The sequence below is a fragment of the Platichthys flesus genome, chromosome 14 (assembly GCF_949316205.1).
Source record: "Platichthys flesus chromosome 14, fPlaFle2.1, whole genome shotgun sequence".
In the NCBI taxonomy this organism is placed as follows: domain Eukaryota; kingdom Metazoa; phylum Chordata; class Actinopteri; order Pleuronectiformes; family Pleuronectidae; genus Platichthys; species Platichthys flesus.
Genome location: NC_084958.1, coordinates 17,007,429 through 17,028,764, shown reverse-complemented (window position 1 = coordinate 17,028,764; position 21,336 = coordinate 17,007,429). Strand labels below are relative to the sequence as shown.

The following is a 21,336-nucleotide window of genomic DNA, read 5'->3' as shown; positions in this document are numbered from 1 at the left end:
TATGGTTGCAATGACAATGACCAGATGCGTTTCATTAATGCAAGCCAGACACCAACCCACTCATCTTTCCTCTTTTAAAAGTAGTTGAGTTTACATCCCTTACCAACTTGGGGGGGGTTCGGTCCCCATTCTTGCCATCATGCGAAAAGTCCATCACCTCAAGTAACAACGTGTGCTACTGCCACAGCCTGAGGTGAAAGCTTGGGGTGTAAACATCAAGTCGGAAAGACACGGAGTGCTAAAGCAGAGTGCGACCTGTCCACTGCTCTGCTATCTGGCCCTATGCCTGGATTGAAGATCCAAATATTATGACACTCGATGTGACTGAGCGTACCTGCTGGTTACATTCTAACGGATCTGCACTGAGGCAAGGTGGCTTGTGTCTGTGTGACACCCCCCCCCCATTTTTTTTTTTGTCAGAACTGTTACTCACTGTTATATAACTGATAATATAGAGGCAGCTAATGTGCACTTGGTAAGAATGTGTGTGTGTGAGATTGTCATAAATGTGTGTTAAGCGACTCCATAGCTCATCATTTTCCTCAGCCTGAGCCACATCTGTTGCTGTTTAGATTGTTGAGGGGTATGACGAGATTAACCTGCAAGATGGATGGAGACATAGAGAGGGAGAGAGAGACAAGGGGGGAGAGAGAGTGAGAGAGGGGGAGGGGGGGGGGGGAGAGGGACCCTCATCAGCTGTGTTACAAATGTTTCATATGAGTGTTGGGAAGAGGTTGACCGTGCAGCCATTAACACGCTTCCTCAGCTGGGTGTTCATTTCAGTCTGCACAACGATATCCTCCAGTCTCAACCCTTGGACGAGGGTCACTTGCCAGAGGAGGATTTTTTTTTCTTCTGCCTCTCTGTTTTTTTATACTTCCTTCTCGGGCAGAGGGCTGGTGTAATAGAAAACAGACACAAGGCAGAATGTGAGGCATTCACAGCAGCGAGACCTCGCTTCTTCACAGAGGGAGAAACAGGATAAACAGAAGGTCTATACTCCTACAAGTTTTTCTCGTTGTTTCTCTTTTTTTTTTACTTTCAGAAGTTATCAATAAGTTTGCAAAGGCCAGGACGTAAGGATGGAGGTGGAAATCCTTGGATCGGATTGAGGGAATATCTAGAGAGGGCCGAGGAGACCTTCAGAATGGAACATACATGTACAGCTTTACCAGGTGGGTTGTGTCACTTACTGACTTCCTTCTAAAGAACCTATTTGTTCAACTATCCTGAATATAGACAGAGCTGTTTGTGGGATCCACTTTCGGAATGAATCCTGTTGAAATATATTTTCAAATACCACAATATGCTTCAGAGGCAAATCAATTTGTTTTTGTTTGTCCTAATTGATAAAATTCTGAATGAATTTACAGCAGAATAGATCTGCATGTGTGCTCATGATAAAATATCTGATCACAAAATAAAAATGTGTCTTAACCATACGCATAAAGCTAAGATATCGTTTGTCTACTTAACAGCCTCATCATCAAATTTTAGAAGTGATCCTTATGCAATTAAAAAACTCTAATGATTTTATCATTAAAATTATAATAGCTATTATTATTACTTAACATACAATTCATATTTTAATTTTTTTTGTAATATATGCTATATTTTTTGAAATATTTAAAAGCCCACAATAAATTCCTTTCTTTTCTTTTCTAAAATGATCCAGTGTAGCTTTTTGCAAAAATGACTAAATCCAAACCATGATCTCAAATTTAACCAGCTTTAGATTTGTTTTTAAAAGTATCGTTGCATTTACATATATGCTCTTAATTTAAAATAATAACTATTCATCTATAATTACATTAAATATTTAAACAGGGAAGTCTCCCTTGAGGAAGACAAAGACAACCTGGTTAAAATTGCAGCACCACAGCTAATTAGAGACAGACAATTAAACAACATTATAAAGCTGCACAACGGAATTGCTAAACCTATCACTCAGATATCTCAAGGTCACCCTCATGTCAGCAGTGGTTGTTATTGTACAAATTAGGCTGATCCTGTGACACGCAACTAAATCATTTGAACTCCAGTGTAAATCCTGCGATGCGGCCCTGCTGTCGTGCCATCCTAGGGCAGACGTGAGTTGCCCACCATAGCTGCCATCTGTCTCCTTGTGGTGGTCCTCCTCCCTGGCGTGAGCAGTTCTGGATCTGGAGGAGCGGCGTCACAGCGCAGCAACAAGCCTCTCTCCTGTTCACTCAGATGGCAGGGGAGATGGCACATCCCACACCGGGGAACACAGTGTCACAGTCATGAGATCAACATGACCTCTGTGGCTCTGGCCCGTGAATGAAGGGACAGAAGTACGACGCTTCTGTTAAAGCGCCAGGAGCAGTATGTTTCTGAAATGACACTCTCAGTGGAACATGCTATTGCTGTAACCACACAACTTAATTTGAGTTCAACTCCAGTTTCTTTCCTAAACACAACATATAGTGTGTTCAGCTACCACAAAGCTGGAAATCAGAGGTTTCAAAGGCATTTATTTCTTACCTGAATGAGCTTTTGTCTGTTTAATTTTATGTTTTCTTTTGTTGGGTTTGATATAATGTCCCTCTTTTTTCCGAGCCACCCTTTGTTTTATGCACACTATATGTATCAGCTTGAATGAAATGTTGCATGGCGTGTGTTGGGATGGAGCGAGTGAATGACATCACTGCTAACGTCAATCATCTCAAGCCTTTGTCCATAACGCTCAGACATGCGACCCGTTGAAGATGGATGCCCCCTTTACATCAAGAAGTCCTCAGCAGATGAGAATATTTCATGTTTGAGACATTTGCAAACATTTATTAAAACTAAACAGTAAGCTGACCAATTCCTTTTTGTAAAAATTAACAATAATGTAATATAAGAATGAATTACTGTCAGTGATTGTCTCTAATTTACTGAAAGTATAGGTCTAAAGTAGAATTGAGTTGAAATGGTAAACAGATTAATCAGTAAATTTATGGCAACTTGATAATTAATCGCACACTATTTTTATTTCTTTTTTTAGGAAAACTGCTGTTTTCAACTCTCAAATGTTGTGTTTGTCTTCTGTTTAAATAGAATGATTTTTCACTGTGATTGTTAGTACAGTTAACAATGCATTTTGAATGACTTTTTCAGTGTCCCACCATAACTTATAAGCTTTTCTTTCGTTTCTAATTGTTTCTGTGCAGATTCTAGTTGAAAAGCTTGAAAGACCAACATGAGCTGGAGCTTTCTAACTCGTCTCCTGGAAGAAATCCACAACCACTCCACCTTCGTTGGGAAAGTGTGGCTGACCGTGCTCATCATCTTCCGCATTGTGCTCACCGCAGTCGGAGGGGAGTCCATCTATTCGGACGAGCAGACCAAGTTCACCTGCAACACCAAACAACCGGGCTGTGACAACGTATGCTACGATGCTTTTGCTCCCCTCTCGCACGTGCGCTTCTGGGTCTTTCAAATCATCATGATCTCCACTCCCTCCATTATGTACATGGGTTATGCTATTCACAAGATTGCAAGAACGTCCGAGGTGGAGCGCAGGAAGCACCAGAGGCTCTGCAAAAAGCTGCCACCTCATTCCAGATGGAGGGGGAGCCACCACCTAGATGATGTGTTAGAGCAGGAGGAAGATGACGATGCCGAGCCAATGATCTATGAGGATACTCTGGAGGTGCAGGAGGTCAAACCTGAGCCAGTCAGCAGCAGCAGCAGAAAAGATCAACCAAAACATGATGGCCGCAGAAGAATTATGCAAGAAGGACTGATGAGAATCTATGTTCTTCAGCTCATGTCACGAGCTATTTTTGAAATAGCTTTCCTTGCAGGACAGTATCTCCTCTATGGGTTTCGTGTTAATCCTTCATATGTATGCAGCAGGATTCCCTGTCCGCACAGCGTGGACTGTTTCATCTCTAGGCCCACAGAGAAAACAATCTTCCTCCTCATCATGTATGTGGTAAGCTGTCTTTGTCTAGTGTTAAATGTGTGTGAGATGCTTCACTTGGGAATCGGTACTTTTCGGGATACACTTCGCATGAAGAGGAATCGGGGTCGACGGACGACCTACGGCTACCCCTTCTCTCGCAACATCCCTTCCTCCCCTCCAGGCTACAATCTAGTGATGAAGACAGACAAACCTGGCGGAATTCCCAACAGCCTCATCACCCATGAGCAGAACATGGCTAACGTGGCCCAGGAGCAGCAGTGCACCAGCCCGGACGAGAACATCCCCTCCGATCTGGCAAGCCTGCATCGGCACCTACGGGTTGCCCAGGAGCAGCTTGATATGGCCTTTCAGACATATCAGACCAAAAACATCCAGCAAACCTCCAGAACCAGTAGTCCTGTATCGGGGGGAACTATGGTAGAGCAAAACCGAGTCAACACAGTGCAGGAGAAACAAGGGGCAAGGCCAAAATCAGCCACAGAGAATGCTGCGACTATTGTAAAAAACGGAAAGACCTCTGTCTGGATCTAGAAATGAATACAAAATTGAGTCTATTAATAATAAAAAAAACATTTAAGACTCCAGGACTGCCCTCGGAAACTGGAGGATGTGTGAGTATGTATGAGATGTGACTTTGGACAATAACAACTGCGAATTTCAGTCACACTGGCTGAAGGAGTACATAACACAGTATGCTTATAGTTTTTGTAAAAAAAAAAAAATACACATGATGGAATGATCAAATCCAGACACCAGATGAATCTTCTCTGTTACTGTAGTGTGTCATTTCGTGCTTGCCATAGCTTTCAGACATGATTAACATATGCTTACTCTCTTTATCTTTAATTCCAGCTAAAATCTCAAAGTTTATTGTATATTATATAGTATATTATCTGATCTACCCTTGACTGCTGCTTAACTGGATTTATTTGAAGAAATTTAACATTGGAAGTGTGTGATTGTACCCTGGGGCCGAATTTGAAAATGCAATACAAAACACTGTATCAACGCATAACGTGTCATTCCTGAAGCGTGATGATTGTTGTTGGAACGATGCATGATTGAAATTTGGGGAGTGATGTTTGGATGAGTGTCACTGAAAGAAGAAAAGAGGTAGAATATTTTGCCGACAGATTCATTATTTCATTATCATTTTTTATGATAAGGGTGATAGAACAGGGCTGCGTCACAGGAGGCTCCCCTGGTAAACATTTGCACAGTGTGACGTCTTCGGTCGTTGCGTGCAAAGCCTTTATCTATTCCATGTTTTCCAAAGAGTTAAGTGAAGAGAAAATCTGATTATTTTAAAAAACAAATACTGATTTCTTCTGTTCATTCCGAAGCAGATGATGCATGCTGTACAACTGGGAACATAGAGTTCATTTAGGCTACGGTAGAGATCCCATCCTTTGCTATTCAGTTTGCTTACAGTTATGTTGTGTTTAGGCATGTAGTCTTGAAGATGATATAATTAGTTATTCTGTCACTGAAGCAGAGTATGTTTCTAAAACTGTTTTTAAAGTAATATTTACCCCTGCCTCCACTGTTGTCATACTTCAAAGTGCCTAAGATTTTGAAAGACTGTTCTGGTATTTTATTCATGAAGAAATAAATGTATTTAAAACCTCTGACTTCTTGCTTCATAGTAGCTGTCTTGTCGTGTGAATGAACACTATATGGGATGTTCAGGATGAAAGTTTTAATCAAAGTCAAATAAGTTGCGGGGTCACAGCAAAAAGAAAACCATTCAAGTTTGTGACAAAAAAGGATCAGATTAAAGCCAAAACAAAATATATTGTAGCCCTTACAACGACAATGACAAATTGTAATAGCTCAACCCTAACACAACATGTGTATGAACTAATAAATCACACAGCATATTAGCATCTTAAATATGGGGAAATACCATGAAAAGGAGAAATGTACCCTAATGCTGTGCCCACAAGATATTTATTTTAAGAAGATGTTGGTGTTTTAATCACTCAGATGGACACAGCCCCCAGATTTGTATCATAGCATGGATACATCTCAGCTGATTCAAGTTGTATTTTCACCTTGGATGTCATGCTATGAAATTCGTATTGCTCTTGCATAAAGACACAGGATTGTCTTTGCATACTGAAGGACAACAGGCTCAGCCAATGGAAGGACTATGCAGATATAGGCTGTGTCACTGACTTTGTCCAACAACAATTACAGGGTCTGGGGAAGATGCATGGATATAGTAGTATTAATGGCTTCTCTTGGAAAATTATTAGGCTGAATATTAGTTGTGAACAGTGGGAATAATTCATGTATAATGATTAGGTGTTAATATGATGAAACATGTACAGCTGGGGAGTTTAACTAAGTCAATTTACTCAAATACTGCAGGCTTGCTTAAGTAGGGTATTACTGCAACTTCAATACTTATATTTAAAGTCCATAATTAAGTATGTGCCTTGAGGACTTTCTCTAGTAATGGAGTATTGTAATAGTGTGATTTAACTTTTACTTAAGTAAATTTACTGAAGTACTTGATTTGAATAGTTCTTCCACCACTGAACATGACTAAACATCATATCAGGTATCTAAAGTGCACTGACCTGTTGATGGATGAGTAAGCTGTTTCAGTTTACTCATGTATGTTTTTAAGAAGACCCGAATAACATTAAAGATGTCTGGAATGCACAATGAATCCGACTTGTGTCCAACCCAAATGTACCCTTTGGATTCCTAAATGTGCTGTACTCTCACCCAGAGTTATGGGACACGGTGGACAGTGCCAAGCTATTTGATTAAGAGGAGCTGCTGGATATGTGCAAAGGGCAATGTGTGTTTAGCAGTTGTGTTAACAGAACGGGTTCTTATCCAAGCACCAAGTCAATTGCACTAACTTTGTTTCAAAAATAAATCTAGATTACATATATTTTTAGTTTTCTGTTGGGATGTGGCCCTTCCCTTTAATTTGGTTACAAACAGACTTTTCAATATTTTACCTTTTAATAAGGTACATATGTTGTTCAGTAACTACAGTTGGGTCTGCATGTTTATTGTTTGTACCTTTTCTTCTGTATTTCATGAGGGTTAATGAGCACTGCAAGGTTTGTATGACATTTTAGTGCATCATATGTTGCCTCGTCAGCGTTTCGCCATTATGATTAACAGGAAGTAGTTATTCTTCTGGTTTCCCATGTATTTCTCTGAAAGTTCTTCATTCTATATTCTTATTTCTTTATGTTGTTTCGTTAAAGGAGGCTTGCAAAGTCTTGATCTTACTTTCTCTAACAAGTGATGTTTTCTTTCTGTCTCGTCTCTAGTCTGATGACTATATAGACTGGATATACTATAGAGCAATATAAACAACTAATGAATAGGCCTATCACCGAATACACTGTTTTCCCTCAAAATTAACAAACTCTTGAAAGCTCTTAATGTAACCTAATGTTCTTTTTTCTTGTCATTACTAAACAGATATTAACTTTCTGTGCTCAACAAAAAAAATGAATAAAGATTTTAACTTTCAGGACTTCAGTGGCTCCATAGAAAGGTTAAGCAATTAAAGCAAATATTAAGTAAGACACCTTTTTATCAGGGTTGGTGTTTTCAGATTCCCAAAATTACTTTTGGAGACAACCAACCGTTTTCTGTGCCTTTATATACAGATAGATATGAAATGCCACTTGGAATAAACTCAGAGTTTAATTTTATTCTATACACAACAAACCTTATCACCATTTTACAAATAAGTTTCAAAGTCATTGTTTCCACTCCCAAGCAGAGCCTATGACTAAGTATAGCTATAGTTAACATTATATTCATTTCCACAGTCTACTTGCCATTAACAAATCAAGGACACCACATGCAATTGCACTAGCTTTGTTTCAAAAAATGAATCTAGATTTCATATATTTGTAGTTTTATGTTGTGATATGGCCTTTTCCTTGAGTTTTGTAAAAACAAACTTTTCAATATTTTACCTTTTAAAAAGGTACATATGTTGTCCAGTAACTACAGATGGGTCTGCATGTTTATTGTTTGTACCTTTTCATCTGTATTTCATAAGGGTTAATGAGCACTGCATGGTTTGTATGACATTTTAGTGCATCATATGCTGCCTCGTCAGCGTTTCGCCATTATGATTAACAAGAAGTAGTTAATCCCTTACCAGCACTGAATATATTCCTCAGGGCAGGAAACCTACCAGAAGTGGACATAAGTTTAGGATTATCTGAGGCCATATGCTGATGCGATAATAATGAAGCTTGTAGACCTTAATTATTTATAATAATTATTACATAATGGTATTTACTTTGTCTTGAAGCTATGACTGATAATTGTGTGTGTTTTGTGTATAATCAGAGGTCACACTGATACTTTTCTCTGTCATTTTTTTCCTCTATGCTTAAATAAATACCACACACTTAATCACAGCAGAATTTTGAATTGGGGGCATCGAAAGTGAAATTTAAGTGGAGCCTGTATTAATTTCTCTTAGAAAGGTTATGGAACCATAATATCAGTTTCCTCTGCATACGCTTTGACGAAATCTTTGCTGTTATAACATAATTTAACTCATTAAAAATAGGGGGGTATTTTTAGTACAACATTTTGTTCACTTCATGAACTGCAATTCAATAATAGATAATGAATCGTTTATGGATGCTATATTGTTCAGTAACCCACTGATAAGAGCAATTGTTGGGTATGGTTTTAAATTGTTTTACATTGTGCTTCATTAGAATGTGCATATCTATCTAAGCAATATGCTGATGTGATGAAAATGACGCAGAGTCTTAGTATTTTGTGCGTTTTGTGTATAATCGAGTTCACTTAAAAGTTGTATATGTAACCTACTGTTCTCGTTTTTGTCTTTACTACGCAGATGTGTGCACAACAAAATAAATAAATAAAGATTTTAACATTCAGGACTTAAGGGGCTCCATAGAATGGTGCAGCAATTAAAGCAAATATTAAAATAAATCACAGTGTATCAGGGTGGGTGTTTTCAGGTCTGAATGTTTAATGTATATTGAAAGACATTTAAATTCATGGGGAAAAAATTGGTTGAAAAAAGAAATACCAAAAATGTCGCAACCCCCTGCAGTACCTCTGCGGACCCCCTAGGGGTTGCGGACACCCTGTTGAAGACCTCTGCCCTTGACTCTTAACCTCACCTTAACTATCCCAACCAAATGCCCAACTCTAACCTAAACCTAATTCTGACCTAACCCAAAAAACAAGTCTTATCCCCCATATAGTCCATTACCGGGGCCAGAAAGTGAGGACCAGCTAAGATATCCCCACTCGGTTGCAGTCTCAAACTGGTCCTCAAAATACACATGGCACACACACTCTCTCTCTCTCTCTCTCTTTATCTCACGCAGCCCCCCCCCCCCCCCCCCCCCCAAACACACAGAGTCCCTCTCGCACACGGACACAAGCTGTCTCTCTTACACGCGCACGCACAACGGCACACACTTTTTCTCTCACGCACACACGTGGGTTCCAATGTTATCGCGAGGTGCATTGTGGGATTTCAAAATGGAGCCCTTCTTGCCTCAGTCAAACGCCATGTCCGGTGTTATGTAGCCGTCGTTTGGTGCTTGGGAAGCGGACTGACTGTTACATCGTGACCCCCACCGCTGCCAGCAGACAGTGAACAACATGGCGGTTTGGTGCGTCGCCAGCAGAGCGCTCACATCCAGCGGACGTCTCGGTGTTTATGCCACCGGTCGGTATTTGTGCGTCACGTCGCTCTCCGGAGCCTCCGCTCCAGCAGGGACCCGAGTCCGACGGTGTGAGTACAGCCGGGACACGACACCTGTCCCGGGTCCGTTTGTGTGTCACCAACTCTCTCACAGGAGCCTGCTGAAGATCCAGGGCCCGGACACGAGCCCCTTTCTCCAGGGGATCATAACCAACGACATGGGGCTGCTGGAGGAGCCGGGACCTGGAGCCATGTACTCGCACATGCTGAACGTCCAAGGGAGGACACTGTATGACGTCATGTTGTACAGGTACAGTGGGAGACAGCGGGCTGTTTAAACCTCCCAGGAAGCGCCAGGGTGTGTGCACGCGCTTATCTGTGTAATGCACTTGTTGGCAGTGGTCGCCTGTTGGCAACGTGTCCTGTTTAGAGAGCTGCTGCTGCTGCTGAGTGTCCTGTGAGCCTCCAGGTTTAAGTCTCCCTGTCCAAGCCACCTTCAACTGGGCACTTTCAAAACAAGAGACAGTTCACTCTTCACTTTCAAATACAGTTTTATCATTTCTTCTCAACCGTCTGGGAAACGGTGTCCTCTCACATGACCCCCAGCATTTAAAATACCCTCAATAACGCCACCACCAGTGGACTTTCCAGATTCACATAAGGTGGTCACAGCCTTTTAACCACTCAAATTGAATCAGGTAATCCTCAAAACTGATCAAATGTTGGGGAAATTCCCTCAAGTGGATGTCGAAATTCACATTCAAGAGGCCAAGACATGTTTTGCGATGCCCTTTGACCAATGAAACGTATCAGTTAGTCCAAGTGAATGTTGAACAAAATTTGGAGTAATTCCTGAACAAATGCATAATTAATTATTTTGATTTAGTGTTACTGATTTAATGCTTTAATAGTATTTTATTTTGCTTTACTGGAACACCTTTCCTAATCATTCTTTTCACGAGGGATGTAAACATGTGATATGACAAAAAAGAGCTCTGATGTGGCATGTTCACCAGCACCCACAAAAATCTAAAATAAATTGTGGATTCTCTTTTTTTTAACATGCACTCAACTTTGGTGTTTTACCTTTCAGTCTGAAAGAAGCTGATGCTGGACATGGCATTTTCCTGGAGTGTGATGCTACTGTCAAGGACTCGATCTTAAGACACTTGAAGGTGTACAAGATTCGGAGAAAGGTCAACATTAGCCCCTGTCCAGAACTCTCTGTTTGGGCGGTGCTCCCCCAGCAATACATCTCTGGCCAGGAGGCCAGCAAACCCGAGCTGTCCTCCCCTGAAAACACTCTGGTATGGGAGGCTGATCCTCGAACTCAGGAAATGGGCTGGAGGTTGGTGTTGGACAGTAAAATTGACCCTTGGGATATCATTGCATCATGTCAGAAAGGTGACACAGAGGATTATAACAGACATCGCTACGCAATAGGTAAGACTGGTTTGTAGTTAAGTACATACAGGACATTGGAGGACAAATGTGGTGAGAAATGTAGATTTGTGTCAACACGTGATATTGAAATGTTGTTTGTCTCCTCTGCTGTCATTGTTGTCCAGGACTTCCAGAGGGAGTGAAGGACCTCCCTCCAGGGGTGGCACTGCCACTAGAATCAAATCTCGTCTACATGCAGGGCATCAGTTTTAGCAAAGGCTGCTACATCGGCCAGGAGCTCACAGCCAGAACCCATCACACGGGGGTGATTAGGAAACGCCTGATGCCGGTGCGCTTGTCAGCTCCACTGCAAAACCTTGAGGAAGGAGCTGCAGTGCAAACGCAGTCAGGCAAGCCAGCTGGGAAGTACCGAGCAGGGATAGGAGAACTGGGTCTGAGCCTCATCCGAACGGCTCATGCAAACGAGGTGTTGACCCTCAAATGTTCTGATGACAACACAGTGACACTTAAGGTCTCTGTGCCAGACTGGTGGCCTAAAGATGTGGAAATTAACTAAAGGCTGTGACATACATCACATGTGACAGATGACTTGCAGACAGAACTCTGAAGTACAATATGTAAACAAATTTACAGATGTCTGGCACTAACGTATATTTGTGAGATTTGTTTTCACTTTGCAATAAAATCAGATTTTTATAGTGATCCCCCCCCCCCCCAATATGAAGTATTTATTAGATATTGTTAAAAGATTTGCTCTAGGTTCATACAACAGCGTGTACCAACTGTCATATGGTATTAGAAGTCTTAAATCTCAAGATAAAAGTCTCAATCAACGTGTGTATTTTTTTAAATTTATTTATCTATTCATCTTTCAGTGCAAAAAAATCTATTTCAAACATTCACAGGCAACATTTGAGATTGCAATACTTCTCAAACCAAACTCAAACAAACACCTATTATCTTTTTTACTCCAAACAAATTGGCACTTCAAGCTCTTTCCAGGTGACTATACATTGGCGGGACCACGAAGAACATCTTATTCCTGATAAAGGAGATGCTGCCCTCTTGTGGTTTGAATGGTGTCCCGAATTTGCTGTAGCATGGTTTCCGGCTGCAGAGCCAGTGTTGAATGATCGAGCCGCTTAAAGTCCTCATTGCAGAGTAGACATTCAAGTACGTGAGCCACTCTCTGTAGGTCGAAGGCAGCATGGTAAGGTCCGAGTGTGGTAAGCGTCTCCGAGAGATGCCGTGGGTAATCGGGGGAATCCCCGGAGGAGCAAGCGTTGAGGAAGGCCATTCGGTTGTCAGAAATTATTTTCAGGAACGAGGCAAATTCAGCAAAATTTATACCAGAGCAAGCCTTCATGATGACCTGAATTGAAACACACAACAAATAACTTACTTGTTGTTTGCATACAGGGCAGCAGAATGTTTCCACAGTGGCGAACACACAAACAGACTCACACAGATCAATCTTATCTGAAAAAAGAATGTGTACCTGACAGTGCTGATGCCAGGAATCCATCGTGTTTCTCCACTCGTCTATCTCTTTTTGAACAGATGACAGCTCATTCTGAAGGAACTGCCACATGATGTCAACGTTGCAGCCATTCAACCAGTTGTGATTAATAGAGATGGTATCTTCCTGTAAAAAAATACACAATCTTAAACTGCTGATGCTAATAAAACAGTTTTGCGCATCTGAAATAATCTCTTTTTTTTTTTAATACTTTTGCTGTCGTTCTATGCTTCTAATTTACCTCTACAGTTCTTACCAAATTATAAACTTGATGATGCCAGCCACTGGGCACAAAGATGATTTCACCAGCCTCTTGAATAATCTCAAGAGGTTGACAGGCTTTTTCGCAGTGTGGGTAAAGGCCTTGGTCTTGAAGTTCCGACGATGTCACGTCGTAAGGGAGGTTGCCATGAGAGTCTCGTAAAAACTCCTCCTGACCTGGGGGATAAAGGAGCCATTTCTTCCTCCCACAGATGTTTGCTGACCAACTGTAGGAGCGGAACACATCGGCGTGGAAAGGTGTCCTACAATAAAAAATTTAAAAGTTAATCTCGTTATCTTCTGAATCACATGGAACTAAGATCTCAGGCTCTGCTAATGTAATGTTCAATATTTCCTACCATGAACCTTTAGGTCCCATGTAAACAAAGCGGTAGTCATCCAACTCGAGTGTATCCCAGTATTCATTGAGCCAGTCGGAAGAAAAAAAGACTGGTGTGGCGTAAACACTGTGTTCTGCAAAGTCCCTGAGGGAAAACCACAGCGGTCAGTTACACATATTGCAGACAACTTTCACAAAAACAAAAATGAGACTAGTATCAAGTGAATAAAATGTACACCTTGACATGTGCCAGTCTTTAAGATAGAGACATCCTTTAGGTGACGAGTGGCCATTTTGGATGTACTCTTTCCAGTAGTGTATAAATTCTTTGAAAGGCATTACTTGTTTGGGGTTTGCATTGTACTCCTTTGCATTGCAGTTTGCAACAGGAACGGGAGTCTCATCTGTAAGAGAGGAGAAAAATGCATTAGATTACATGTATATCAGCAGGAGCATGATGATACATGATAGTTAATGCACTGGGAAGACGATTAATTACCAAACTCTTGCAGCAGTTTCTGGAAATGAGGCTTCCCTTCCTCTGTCACCCACTGTTTTCTACACTTCCAGTCCTCTGTAAACCTCCTGGAAAACATGCACGGGTGATTGGGGAGCAGGTATTTCTTGAAAAACTTGGAATAGCTCAGCTCCTTGTCGATGTAGTCCACGAAGTGTGACGACCAGAACTGCTCGTACGACTGCCGGGGCATCTTGACCAGGCTGCTGCAGTTGCGGTACGCCTCCCGGTCCATGATGGTAAACAACAGCTGGGCTAGCCTGTTAGCGAGGTTAGCTGTCACCGTCCGGACCGCGACGCACACAAAGATACAAAAGCGTTTCTAGCTGCGTCTTTTCTCCTATTTGCTGTTAAATCGATTTCATAATAAGGTAAGAAAACCTACATTATGTCAAAGGGGGTTATTTTTATATGTTTCACAACAGGTCGCCTCATTCGACTCCATCTCAAAGACGACAGGTCCCTGGACGTCGCACACGCACTAAAGCCGTTTATAGTGTTTCAAGATTACCTATTAATATAAAGCTGCAGTTACCTGAACGTTGCATATTATATTAGCTTATTGGCTAGCTACACAAAGCTAACAATATGTCTTTCCCCAGAAGTGGCCCGTCGCTGTTGTAGCCCGTTTTAGCAGCGGCATTTTCAAGTCGGACAGTAAACACTGACGTACTCATGTGCGACAAGGTTGTGGGGGAGGAAATCGTTGCAGCTAATCCATTAGCTTTATAACATGGGTATTTATATAACGATGCACGCTGTATTTGCTAAGTTTTTAGCAATAAATAGCGAACGACATATTTCCCGTTTTAAACAGCAACATTTTCAGGTCGGACAGTAAACACCGACGTACTCGTGCGCGACCCAACTTCCGTTATAAACATCTCCGTCCGTAGAGTGAAGACCCAAAGGGGGGACATAATGGCGAGTAATGTGGTTTTGTACGGTTGTTACCCACTCAGAGAAAGTGACATTAGCTAAAAGGCTTTTAATACACTTGTAATACGGTTATTTGGGTGGAAACCTGAAGCTGCCTGTGTGTTAATGTTACGAATGTATGTTCCCTCCTACTTAGAACCGTGTCTTTATGATGTGATAAGAGGCTGAAACAGTGCATATGAATGGCACTGGTGTCGTATTGAATCTGATCCCTTCTATTCCAGGTGTAATTGGTGTGCCAAAATGAGCCGGGACACTCCCATCCACAGCTGGCCGGGCTCCTACTACATCAACAGTGAGAAACGATGGGAAAATGGCACCCTGTCCATCACCAGAACCACAGTCTGCTTTGTCTCCAATCAGACCAAGCAGATCCTCGTCAGCTTCCGCCTCTCCCACATCGTGGAGATCAAGATGGAGTCGTCAAGCTTCATCTACAGCACTCTCACGGTGCTGGAGGAGGACCACGTGAAGCACTGGTTTGGTTCCCTGAAGCCCAACAGGGTGGTGGTTTTTAATGTGATGGAACATTTCTGGAGAGAACTCCTCCTGCAGCCGAGCTCAGGGGCCCGTGGGGCTGAGCCTCAGCCCTCTAAGGGCAGAGAGCTGATCGGCCTGGTGGCCGGGGCCCAGAGGAGATTGGAGGACACTGGTAGAGTCCTCAGCCACCAGGGAGAGCAGTTTGATAACATGATGCAGGGACTGGAGAAGATCGACTCTGATCTGGGCGTGGCTGACAAGTATGTATCTCTATATTCACTTAAATTTGATACATCTTATATTTTAAACCTTTTTTCTGTGTTGCTATACGATCAAATCCTCACAAATGTTCTGGTCCGTCTTATCTGTTGCAGACTCCTGTTGGAGCTGGAGTCTCCCCCCTGGTGGCCTTTTGGTAAACTCCCCTGGAAGACTCAGCAGGAGGCCAAAGCTGAAGACGCTGCGAGAGCCGCCACGTCTGCTGCTGCTTCAGCCAGCAGGGAGTCTGGTAGAAATAAGGTGATCTCAAGCATCCCAGCTGTAGTGTCCAAAGGAGGAGACTCAGACTTGAAACCAGGCTGCTTGTTGGTGCTGGTGTCCGCGTTGGAGGTGCGAGACACAAACTGCCAGCTCATCCATCGCTTTGAACGAAATGAAGTCGATGAAATCAGGGTGACGAGCCCTTACGAGATCTCAGTGAGACAGCGGTTCATCGGGAAGCCAGATATATGCTACAGGTTCCTGTCTGCCAAGATGCTTGAAGCCTTGTCGGTGCTCGAGATTCAGTACAAGAAGAAGATTGAGTTCACAAGCGAATTCACTGCTTTCCAGGCAACTCCACTTTCATCTCCATGTGGCAGAGAAGGGACAAGCTATAGTGACGGTAAGGAGGAGAGATATTTCAGTCATCTCCATGTCTAGAATAAGTTTGACCACTGTGAGGCAGTAAAGCTCTACATGTCCACCTCTGGATGTTTTTGAGAGCGCGGCCTTGTGTCAAGACGCGGCATCCACATGAATTTCAAACAAGGTCATTTCTGTATCTTCTTGACAGAAATGTGTTTTGATGAATGACTTCACCCTGATTCCCTCAGTTGCTGTGCTTTGAGTTTACAGTCTGGTTTCCTCATTGACAACATATGTACTCTGCACTTTTTCACCATCTCCACCCATGGAGTCAGGTTTGTTGCAGATGTGCCAAGACACAGAGCTCCCACTGGAGGTCCCGGCAGGAGAGCTGTCCCAGTTGCAGGTGCATGTCCTCCATTCATCTGTCAGTCAGGCTGAGGCCCAAGAGCTCAAACAGGTGAGGTCCAGTTGGACAAGTCTTCTATTGCCTGTGTGACTCAATGACTTTCACTGCTGTTGCATTTAGATTTTTCATATTTGCATATTTACTGACAAAATACAAAAGCCATGTCTGTGCGTACAGGCAACTGATTGTCTTGGCAGCCGTTAGAGTAACATGTACTTTGATCGCTCCATTCCAAACCACGATTCATCATAATGATTTAAATGTTTTATCCTGTGTGTTTAAAATGTTATTTGGTGAGACCACAGACCAAAGTCCATCCTGGATTTAAGAGAGGAAAAGAGACATGGTCAGTCATTTGCTCAGACTGAGCAGCGTCTTTCCATTCAGAAGCTCCCAAGACTGAGAACTGTTACAGACACGGTCTGTGGTGGCAAGAGCTACACAGTGACGCAAATTCAGACCTATGATTCAGACAATGTTTGTGTGTGCGTGTCACACACTATTACAGGTTGCTTAGAATAAGTAATGGGAAACCTTCAGCAGGCTACTCACATTGTATTTAGATGAGTGAATGAACGATAACAGTCTACAATAGCTACATTTGTTGAGGTTCTGCTACTTGTTTACCAAATTATATGATGCTTACTTGATATCAGGGTGGACCAAACAAGTTAACACCCACAGAAGCAACTAAACAGTGAAGCACTGCTAGAAAAATGGGAAATGTCTCATAGAACTATAGTCTGGCTAATACTGTATTTATGATGGCAGATATTAATACATTTAAATTTACATCATCTGATATATGTGGACAATGATCCCTCAGAGATGTTTTTAAAAACAGAACAGGCCGGACGTATTACAATGGAAAAATCAACATTTAAAACTGCTAAAATTAGTTGATAACAACCATACAAAATAAAAATTATGTTTGCCTAACTAAAATTGCAAATCCCTCTACGAAGAGTAATAGCAATGACAGGTTGAAGTCAACCATTCAGATTATGATTGACATATAGATGTTTATTCATTTGAGGCCTGAGAAATACTGGGGATTTAATCCACCTTCGTTTAAGCAATTCAGGCGTGACTCATCTCAAATGAGGCACTGTCAACACCTTTTACCATATGTGTAGTTAATTATTACACATAATCACAACGCATGGAGGTGTAATGGCGATTTTGCCCCTATAATCATTTTTCAGATAGATTTATCGCAGCACTAACAGCACTTGGTCTGTTCATACAACTTGACTTGTCTTTGGCATATTGTCTGCAGCTGATAATGATTCAGACATGAAAGGCTGCTGCCATATTTGAGTTAATGCTACGCTTATGTACACTACACACACACACACACACACACACACACACACACACCCTACTCTTCATGTCAAGATTAGAATCTGCAGTAGGGAAACTTGTACAGAGGGTCACTGGTTTTAATGTCTTGCCCTAAGTGCTTTTGCAAATATTCCACTTTATATTTGCATTGTTATTGTTTGAGGTTGGAAATTCCAACTTGTTAAAGGCACAAACTGGTTCATTCATAACTGATAAGCATTTCTCTCTTTTTTTTGTACTGTATGTCTTCAAACAGACCTGAAGTCACCCCACTAATGCTAATGACACATGGAATTTGAGCTCATATGTTTTTTTTCTATTAGTTGTAGACTAAATGTTTAATTTTTTACCTTTCTACATGACTTACAGTCCTCTAGCCTTTGTTTAAGCAGCAGCTAAAAATATTCATTTTTCTGTGTTTTCCCTTGACACACAAAAACCCAGTGCGAGGTGTGATTCAGTTACTCTCCCAGTAGATATTGTAAAGTCACAGTCCTGAGGGAGTGTATACAGTTGTTCCATGGTGTGTATTGACATACTGTCTGTTTTTCTAACTTCTGTCTGGACCAGTTTTAGTGCTCAGTTGCAGTGTCCGCATATAACGGACACGAGCTGACATAATGTCAGTGGGTGTACGAGTGGGTGTGTGAGAGCATATGTAGCATACCATAATATTAGTTTAGAAACTATGGTGGTGGGGTTTGGAGTGAGTGTTTATTAGGTTTTGCTTGGCACATCACAGTGTATTTAAGTTGTTCGTTCCATCAACCTACATAGTTGTTGGACCATTGAGATGAAGTTGCAATTTTCTTTAAACCAACTGAAAGCAGCAAACAAGCAGTATTGTATGATATCACTGGTCCCAGCAGACAAGCCAAGACCTCTGTGAATTTATTCTCTAGATTCATATACTGCATAATATAAACTATTATTATACTGAATCAAGATAAGGGTAGAGTTTTTAGCATCGATGTGTAACATGAAGCTGCAGGATATTGTCTTCAAAACCAAAGGGAGAAGAAAGAACCTTTTAATTCAATCAAAATCTCACTCGCAACGAATCCTCTTTCTCTGTCATCAGCACACTCAGTCTCTAACCCACTGACCCCGTCTTCACACCTCTGCACTCATGGTCCACATGTCCCTGGCTGCAACTGCTCACCAATTTTATCATTAAATCCACTTTTATTTGTGTCCTGCTCCTTAGTTGTTCACTGGGGGCTGTTGTGCAATAGCGTTAACAAATGATGTGTGTCTCTAAAAGTGTGTACTTATCTGTTTGTGTGTGTGTCCACGCAGATGCTGATGCAGCTGAAAACCCTTGCCCTGGAGGCAGAGACGGAGCTGGAACGGCAGGATGAAGCTCTGGACGTCCTCAGCAGCTCCACAGACCGAGCCACCATGCACATAGATAAGCACACGTGCCGTATGAAACGACTGCTGTAGCTCTGAAAGCCCAGCTGATGCACAAGGTCCCGACGTCCCTCCTGAGAAATGCACTGTAAGCTTCCTCATTGTCCTCGTGGGATTGGTACATTTAGAGAACATTACACAACAGCAGCAGGGACAAGAATATTCTCTATAATTGTACATTATATCCTTATTGCGTTTGATCTTACAATTGCAGGATGCGGTAGTGTTCGGCTAACAGTTAACAGTAATCAACCAAATCCCTGAGATTTGCACCATAATTAAGTCTTTAAAACACATGTAAGCATCTCTTTATTTTTATTTTGTTTTACTATAAGTGAAAGTGAGTTATTTATAGGCTTCGTGGGCTCGTACATTTGGACGGTTTCTATCTGCGGTCGGCCTTTTGAATGTGAGTCCTGCAGCACTTAGCAGCTGTGGATCTCTTTATTTTCCCTGGAGAGGAAGATGTGCTCTGAAGTTGACCTGTAGTTGTTGGAGTTCCATGATAAGTGTCACTTGCTCAACAGAAGAGGAAGAATCACAATGTTCAGTAATTGGTAATGTGTTTATGGCCTGGTTCGGTGTATTGAACCCTATTGGTAATGTTCGGGGTGGGAAGACAGTGAGGGATCATGACAGGACAAGCCTGAATCCTCAGTGCCTGTGATGCTCCCCCAGTGGAGCTGGCAAGTGAACACAAATAAAGCTGATGACTGTGTGTTTATCAGACACAGAACACTTTACACCCTCCACCGACCCAGCGGGAGTAATCAATGACAGCAAAAACAGGAAAGGAAAAAATTGACATTGGAAAGCAAAGAAGAAAATGTATTCTCTCTGCACAAAGGAATTCAAAAGAAATTGCATGTTTATGTAACTATAAGTAAAACAGAAGAGATACGGAAACATGATGAAATAGGATTTTTTATTAAATAAAATGACAAATATTAATCGAACGGATAATGTTTCCTCATATCATCAGAGGAGTTTCTGCTTTTCTGTTGTATCGCTATCCTAACTTTTTAAAGACGCATTTCTGTCTTGATGAGTTGTCTTTCAGGTCCAAAATCCCTGTGACTTAATGTTGCATGTCTGAATGTTACGGCTTTGTCCTGCATTAACTGGAAATGTCTCTTCATTATCAACAAGACTGTAAATGTGCAAGTAGCTCCTGGGATTCGTGGAAGCAGACAATATCATTCATGAAAATGAAATACACATATCAATGCTAAGGTCCATATCTACTGTATATGCTATGCTTAGAGGACTGATAATATTCTAACTCCTTATTATCTGTAAAGAACTGACATATTGTAATTCTGTAATTTTACTGTGGTCTGTTATCACTGTGAACTTGTAATTAGCCCTTTGTATCTGTACCATGTTTGAAATATGGTATGGTTGCAGATTATGCCAAATTAAACTGTAACATAACTAAATTATTGAATAGAAGGGAAAAAAGTACATCTGCATCTTTTTTATGACAAAGAAAATACTAAAGGTAGCAGCAGAATAGACACTGTAAGTCTTTGGAATTCATTCATCTTATCAGCTAAGAAGATGTCACCATTCAAAGTCTATAATAACAAACAATTTAGAATAAAATAAAGTATCAAAGGATCATACTTGAGGTCATTAGTTTGTTATTCAGCTACTCTTTGGTACCTGTTGCATTTCTCAAGGGGCGGTTTTAGTTTCTTTCAGTTCGTTGTTTTGGTCGACTCTCAAGCAAAAATGTGATAAACCAACAGTGTGTTACCTTCATAGCACCAAATGGAAAACAGACAAAGTTAGCCGGTGGACACATGTGACCCACGGAAGTTTGCGACGACCAAATAACAGCAAAAGTTTAATATCCAAATAAATTATGGTTTAATCATTCTCGACTGAAAAATTAACAGAAGCATTTTAGAAGCATATTTTAAAATTGTTCTCCATAATACACACAAACTGTACTGTAAAGAATATTTTGAGTTGTATTAATGGGCCTGAGTCAAAAGTAAAATGTTCATCCCCAAAAAATAAATACAATACTCTTTTGTTTGCTCTAGACATCGTCAAATATTAAATTAGAAAGTTTGTTAATTACTGATTCTGCCACCGTGGACGCTGTTGTTGTGGAAGTGGCTCACCTAGTACACTCTGCTGTTATAACATCTTGTTGGCATCAGCTGACCCCCCCCCCCTTCATGGTGGCAGTGCATCAGAATTGACTTGGCAAGCGGTTAAGCACCCAAAGGG

General features: G+C 41.5%; 4 protein-coding genes across 6 annotated transcripts; 3 read left to right on the top strand and 1 right to left on the bottom strand.

Annotated features, from left to right (window-relative positions):
• The first annotated feature begins 772 nt into the window (after positions 1–772).
• On the top strand, positions 773–5,551 carry gjc2 (gap junction protein gamma 2). Its single transcript, XM_062403503.1, has 2 exons — positions 773–1,175; positions 3,177–5,551. Exon 2 carries the CDS (start codon positions 3,206–3,208, stop codon positions 4,463–4,465), a length of 1,260 nt encoding a protein of 419 aa, XP_062259487.1. The 5' UTR covers positions 773–1,175; positions 3,177–3,205; the 3' UTR covers positions 4,466–5,551.
• A 3,825-nt stretch (positions 5,552–9,376) lies between these two features.
• iba57 (iron-sulfur cluster assembly factor IBA57) lies at positions 9,377–11,860 on the top strand. Its single transcript, XM_062404125.1, has 3 exons — positions 9,377–9,933; positions 10,717–11,066; positions 11,192–11,860. The coding sequence occupies exons 1-3, from the start codon at positions 9,581–9,583 to the stop codon at positions 11,581–11,583; spliced, it is 1,095 nt and encodes a 364-aa protein (XP_062260109.1). The 5' UTR covers positions 9,377–9,580; the 3' UTR covers positions 11,584–11,860.
• Positions 11,861–11,864: 4 nt separating this feature from the next.
• Positions 11,865–13,916, bottom strand: jmjd4 (jumonji domain containing 4). 3 transcript variants are annotated; one of them, XM_062404122.1, is made up of 6 exons: positions 13,647–13,916; positions 13,386–13,551; positions 13,167–13,292; positions 12,803–13,070; positions 12,526–12,672; positions 11,865–12,399 (listed from the first exon to the last, which is right to left on the bottom strand). In XM_062404122.1, the coding sequence occupies exons 1-6, from the start codon at positions 13,897–13,899 to the stop codon at positions 12,064–12,066; spliced, it is 1,296 nt and encodes a 431-aa protein (XP_062260106.1). In that variant the 5' UTR covers positions 13,900–13,916; the 3' UTR covers positions 11,865–12,063. The 3 variants fall into 3 exon arrangements, with proteins under 3 accessions (XP_062260106.1, XP_062260105.1, XP_062260107.1); XM_062404121.1 differs by having other exon boundaries at positions 11,865–12,672; XM_062404123.1 differs by lacking the exon at positions 13,647–13,916 and having other exon boundaries at positions 11,865–12,672; positions 13,167–13,281; positions 13,386–13,521.
• A 19-nt stretch (positions 13,917–13,935) lies between these two features.
• snap47 (synaptosome associated protein 47) lies at positions 13,936–21,107 on the top strand. Its single transcript, XM_062404124.1, has 5 exons — positions 13,936–14,035; positions 14,828–15,343; positions 15,458–15,966; positions 16,265–16,389; positions 18,982–21,107. The coding sequence occupies exons 2-5, from the start codon at positions 14,847–14,849 to the stop codon at positions 19,126–19,128; spliced, it is 1,278 nt and encodes a 425-aa protein (XP_062260108.1). The 5' UTR covers positions 13,936–14,035; positions 14,828–14,846; the 3' UTR covers positions 19,129–21,107.
• The last annotated feature ends 229 nt before the right edge of the window (positions 21,108–21,336 follow it).